General features: G+C 33.9%; 1 protein-coding gene and 1 pseudogene across 1 annotated transcript; both read left to right on the plus strand.

Annotated features, from left to right (window-relative positions):
- Positions 1–395: 395 nt before the first annotated feature.
- LOC126602452 (uncharacterized) lies at positions 396–863 on the plus strand (annotated as a pseudogene).
- A 447-nt stretch (positions 864–1,310) lies between these two features.
- LOC126605425 (probable mannitol dehydrogenase) lies at positions 1,311–5,838 on the plus strand. The gene is made up of 5 exons (XM_050272828.1): positions 1,311–1,531; positions 2,003–2,116; positions 4,311–4,824; positions 5,135–5,288; positions 5,459–5,838. Exons 1-5 carry the CDS (start codon positions 1,434–1,436, stop codon positions 5,662–5,664), a joined length of 1,086 nt encoding a protein of 361 aa, XP_050128785.1. The 5' UTR covers positions 1,311–1,433; the 3' UTR covers positions 5,665–5,838.

The raw sequence follows: 5,838 nt of genomic DNA on the forward strand, positions 1-5,838 counted from the left end.
GAAGATAGTGTGAGGGGGAATTGTCAAACAAATGATGGTGTTTGGACTCGTGTATCCAAAAAATACTTAGAGTTCTATGAAGGCACCACTCCAATGAATATTCAAAACCACGAGAGTTTTTCTTCAAGATGGAAGAAACATCTTTAGCCAAGTTTGAACAAATGACATCAAGCATTGTTAGCAGCCGCAAATAGACATGAAAGTGGCGCTAATTACTACGACGAAGTAAGTGTTTTCACAATTTATTTTAAATATTTAATTATATTACATTTAATTTCATAAATTAATTTCCTTTAATTTTTTTCTAGGTTCGCCAAGAGGCGGAATTGTATATGGAGAGCAGCTCGAAACCCTTTCAGTTTCACAATTGTTGGGAAATTTGTAAATGGTGGGTGTTATTTGAAGATCCACCACAGAGAGCTCCAATGCCGGTGTACGGAACTACATCCTCAACTGCAGATATGAATGAAGATGGATCTCCAACCATTCAACAAACAAGGGTAGAAAATCTGTCTTCGGGTGAAGGTTCCATACCTAGGGCTATAGGACGAAACAAGGCACGAAGGTTGAAGGAAAAGGGCAAGGCAAATGATGATTACGCCGCTCAACATGAAGTGGCGGCCTCATTGTGATTATTGGCGGAGCAAAATGCCCTTGAGGCGGAAGAAAGGAAATGTAAGCATGAAGAACGGGCCAAACAAATACAAAAAGAGATGGATGATAAGAATATGGAAATGAACACTTCGAATTACACTCCAATGAGTAAGGCCTATTTTGATAGGAAAAAAAAAGAAATTATGAGCCGACGGCAGTTGTTTACCTCTGACTATACTCCTACAATGGCAGATGATGAAGATGATGTTGATTATAAATATTAAATTTATGTTATTTTAGTTTTTAAATTTAAGTTAATGTTGTTTTCAAATTTAATTTGTAGTTTTTAAATTTAATTTGTCGTTTTTAAATTGTAGTTGTAGTTTTTAAATATAAGTTGTAGTTTTTAAATTTAAATAATAAATTATGTTTAGCCCTATAGCCCTCTTATTTATCTACTCCTCTTTATTACTCTCACTATATACAGTTCTAGTCTAGAACCGACCCCTCTAGAATCGCATGCCCAATTTGTGGTGGAAATTTCTCCCAACAAAAGGAAGACGTCATTACTTTTCACTTCTCAGAGGCAAAGTAAAGTTGCCATCCCGGCCAATGAAATGAAGTTTGCAATATGTACGAAAACGACACTACGATTTTCGATTTGCTCAGCCAGTACGTCAGCCCAGCCCAATCGTCACCGTACCATCCTCACCGCTTCTCTATATATATACACCTCTTTTCAATTGCCCCTCCCTCACCATCGCTCTAGTTGTCTATTGTCTCATATATTCAGTGGAATTCAGTTTTAGTTGGTTTTTGTTACTTTTGAGAAAAATAAAATGGTGGTAACTCCAGAGCAAGAGCACCCAAAGAAGGCATTTGGATGGGCTGCTAGAGATTCATCTGGCGTTCTCTCTCCCTTCAAATTCTCAAGAAGGTTATTATTATTCTTTATAGCTCTCCCATTTATTTATTTTTCGTTTGATTTTATTTCTCTCAAATTTGTTTATGTGTACGTCTTAAACATCATAAACCCATTTTATTTCCCCTATTTTCTGATGTTGCACACCATAATCTGGCGTCGGTCTTTTGATAGAATAAATATAAAATAAAAAATCAATTAAGCTTCATAATAAACAGGTTGTGCAAAAGGAGTATAACCACGTGCGGAAATGTTTGTTTGAATACAATCCTTAGGGAGTGTTTACATATTCATAAACTAGAATTACAATAAAGAGTTAGTTTTCATTATGGCTACTGTAACACCATGGAACGTGTCACATAAAAGATGAAAAGGCCACATATCCAATAAGTACCGAAGAAGTTAATAGTTATAATTTTTGGGTAGTATTACTTTTACGAGATCTGAGTTTTCATTTATGTCTAAATTGAACTAATTTCGTTACAGGGAAACTGGAGAGAAAGATGTTTGTTTCAAAGTTCTGTACTGCGGGATATGTCATTCGGACCTTCACATGGTCAAGAATGAATGGGGTTCCTCTGTCTATCCTCTGATTCCCGGGTACTTATTTCTTCTCAACTTTTTAATTCAGTGGCATGACTTTGAGTTTGGTTAGTCAAACATATGTTTTCTTTTCTTCGGATATATAGAAGATAGAGAGAGCTATTGAGCAACCAACAAAAAATTGGAAGTGCTATTTAAATTTTCATACAATTAATTCGATAGAATATGTAATTAGTTTAGAGTGATGCTAGCATTTTCCATTTGTTTATGTTGGCGGAATTCATAGAAACAGAACCCTTAAGTACGATGCATGCAGCATGCTATAAAGATTTGTTTATATTATTTTTTGTTTAAGAAATAAACTAGGGTAGGGTTTAGACTCTGAAATTAATCCGTGTTACAACTGAAATCAATACCTTAAAATACAAGTATTTCAAGCAATGGAGGAAATAGCTCTACCCCATAAATAAAGTAACATTGGTAAAATGACCTAAATCCATAATAACATTCGTAAAGAAGTTCGCCTCTCCATCGACATCTATTTAAAATGGTATTTTCATATAAATATACACATACACACTAGGCAATAGGCGTTCACACGCTCACATCCATCTTTATTGTTGATCACTTGATTTTTGAATTTAAAAAGTTAAATAAAAACAAAGGATAAGATCAAATAAGAATGTTTATAAGGAAAGAAAAAAATGTGTATATTTATCCTTTTAATGCCTTCGCCAATATAGTCCGCACTTTTGGTAAATATTATTGCTGAATACAGACGAAAGTGACTATACAGACGCATACTGCACACTGCTAAATTAGCTATACAGTCATTGAGCCAAATTAATTATTTGATGGCCATATAAATCCATGTGGCAATCATTTAAGGTGGAACAACCATGATATATGATGGTCCCCTGATGAGCTGTGGCCTGTATAGCTGGGTCATATTTTCTTTATTTTCCAGTAACATCGGGACTTTATTTGATTGCTAACAAGTGACAACAACTGATTTAAGAGCATCTTCAATGAAGTTAGTGGAGGAAAAAGATAGTAGACCAATCTGAAAGTTTTTACTCATCATCTTTTAATTTTAATTGTTTTTTTATTAATTTTTTTTTTTAATGAGGCAATGGGGTTTGATAAAATAAAAAGGGGTTTTTGAACATTAGTCCTTACAAAAGATTAAAATTTAAAAAAAAACCTGGTGCTAGATTAAATATTCAATTTAATCACTTGAATACTGCCTTTATTAAAATTTACATTCAATTTTTGTTATTTAATGTGTATTTTTATTTAATCTCTCCATACTAAATTTTAATTTTATTAATATGCACATATTTTGTTTTTTAATTATAAATGAACGTAAATGAGAAAATATTAAAAGACATTTGTGATACAAAAATATATAAATACATAAGTGTACAGAAATAACTATGCCGAAATATATAAAATTGACTTTTTTTGTACTGAAATATTTGTACCTACATGATTGTACCGAAATATATTATAATGAACCTAAATGTATGTACCGAAATGTATTATTGAATTAATGTACCTAAATGTCAATACCGAAATGTATGTACCAAAATGTACGTACCGAAATGTATGTACCTAAATGTCAATAACGAAATGTTTGTACCTAAATATCAATACCGAAATGTATGTACCAAAATGTACATACCTAAATGTATTTACCAAAATATAATATATTGAATTAATGTACCTAAAAGTCAATACTCAAATATGTGTACCAAAATGTACGTAACGAAATGCATTATATTGAATCAATGTAACTATATGTTTGTACCAATGGATATACCGAAATATTCAAATATATTAATGTACCTAAATGAATAACATACAAAATTGTTATCGGAATATATATTATAAAAGAATTAGTTACCTAAATGTAGACATTAAAATATATTATGATGAATGAAATAAAAATTAAATTTAAATGTAATTGATACATTAAAATAAAAATAAATAAATAAATAAAACATCAAAATATAACTAATAAATGATATGATTAAATGTACTAGGGACTAAAATTGGATTTTAATCTTACACAAGGTTAAAATCTCAAACTCATATTTTTTAAGGATTAAAATGAAGTTTTCTAAAATAAAAATTACCCCTAGGTTTAACTTGCTGGAATTATCAAAGTTTTACCATTAGTCCTAATGAGTTCTTCTAATAAGAAAATGATATTAGTTTAACTAAGTATGAACATAAATGGGAAATGCAGGCATGAAATAGTTGGTGTAGTGACAGAGGTGGGAAGCAAAGTACAAAAATTCAAAGTTGGAGACAAAGTAGGTGTTGGATGCATGGTGGGTTCTTGCCACTCTTGCGACAGTTGTAACAACCACCTCGAGAATTACTGCCCCAAAATGATACTCACTTATGGTGCCAGGAACCTTGACGGCACCATAACATGTGGAGGTTACTCCGACATCATGGTGGCGGATGAGCATTTCATAGTCCGCATTCCAGAAAACCTACCTCTGGATGGTGCTGCTCCTCTCCTATGTGCTGGGATTACAACTTACAGTCCCTTGAGATATTTCGGACTTGACAAACCAGGCATGCATGTGGGCGTGGTGGGTCTAGGTGGTCTAGGGCACCTCGCGGTAAAATTTGCCAAGGCTATGGGGGTTAAGGTCACAGTGATCAGTACCTCCCCTAATAAGAAGGAAGAAGCTATTGAACATCTTCATGCTGATTCATTTTTGGTTAGCCGCGATGAAGATCAAATGCAGGTGATTATTTGAAGGATTTGCTTTTGTACTTTAAATTGATTAGGTAGACGGGCGTACTGGCTCGTCCCCTAACTTTGATACTATCTTAAATTTCAAGTAGACGAGCTATGGGCCTACTCCAACAATATCAATATTATCCCCACTTGGCCACGTGGGCAATCCATCAAGGTGTGGGGTTTTAATACAAAAAGTCTCAGTGTTAGTTGGAGTGGGGTAATTCTATTTAAAGAGTTTGTTCTCAAGTCTTCTGGCCGATGTGGGACAGAGCAATTCTAACATAATCTTATATGTCGTCATGTAAATCTTGTAGGCTGCCATGGGGACATTGGATGGTATCATTGATACGGTTTCCGCACACCACCCTCTATTGCCTTTGATTGGTTTGTTAAAGTCTCATGGAAAGCTTGTGATGGTTGGTGCACCCGAGAAACCACTTGAGCTTCCAGTTTTTCCTTTGCTCATGGGTAAGCATATCACTGTTCTCATAGTTTATCACTTCACTTACGTCTAGTTGTACATTTTTACAACCGGTGATAGGTCATATTTTCTAAGTTTGCTTTCGATTTTAACCTTGTAATTGTGCATTATAACCAGTGTATTATGTTATTAACAAACGTTTATTTTCTAAATATAGGAAGGAAGATAGTGGCCGGTAGTTGCATTGGAGGTATGAAGGAGACACAAGAGATGATTGATTTTTCAGCCAAGCACAAAATAACAGCTGATATTGAGGTTATCCCAATTGATTACTTGAACACTGCCATGGAGCGCCTTGTCAAAGCGGATGTTAGATACCGATTTGTTATCGACATTGGAAACACGTTGATATCTAGCTCTTAAATTTTGCATCATCTGTTGTTGGATATTGTGGCCGGGTTGAAGGAAGAAATTGGGTTTAATTAAGTTGTTCAATTTTGTTGTCTGGTAAACTTCTCGTGTGAAAATTATACATTACGAAACCAACTTGGTCCAGATGTTGGATTCTAAATAAAATGGCATGCTTTTATTTGGAAA

The sequence above is a fragment of the Malus sylvestris genome, chromosome 15, assembly GCF_916048215.2.
Source record: "Malus sylvestris chromosome 15, drMalSylv7.2, whole genome shotgun sequence".
Taxonomy (NCBI): Eukaryota; Viridiplantae; Streptophyta; class Magnoliopsida; order Rosales; family Rosaceae; genus Malus; species Malus sylvestris.

Excerpts from the sequence above, each read along its gene's own strand:
- LOC126605425 (XM_050272828.1), top strand. The coding sequence starts at position 1,434 with ATGGTGGTAACTCCAGAGCAAGAGCACCCAAAGAAGGCATTTGGATGG. Across the intron at positions 2,117-4,310 it reads GTCTATCCTCTGATTCCCGG|GCATGAAATAGTTGGTGTAG; the intron begins GTACTTATTTCT and ends TGGGAAATGCAG. Across the intron at positions 4,825-5,134 it reads GCGATGAAGATCAAATGCAG|GCTGCCATGGGGACATTGGA; the intron begins GTGATTATTTGA and ends TAAATCTTGTAG.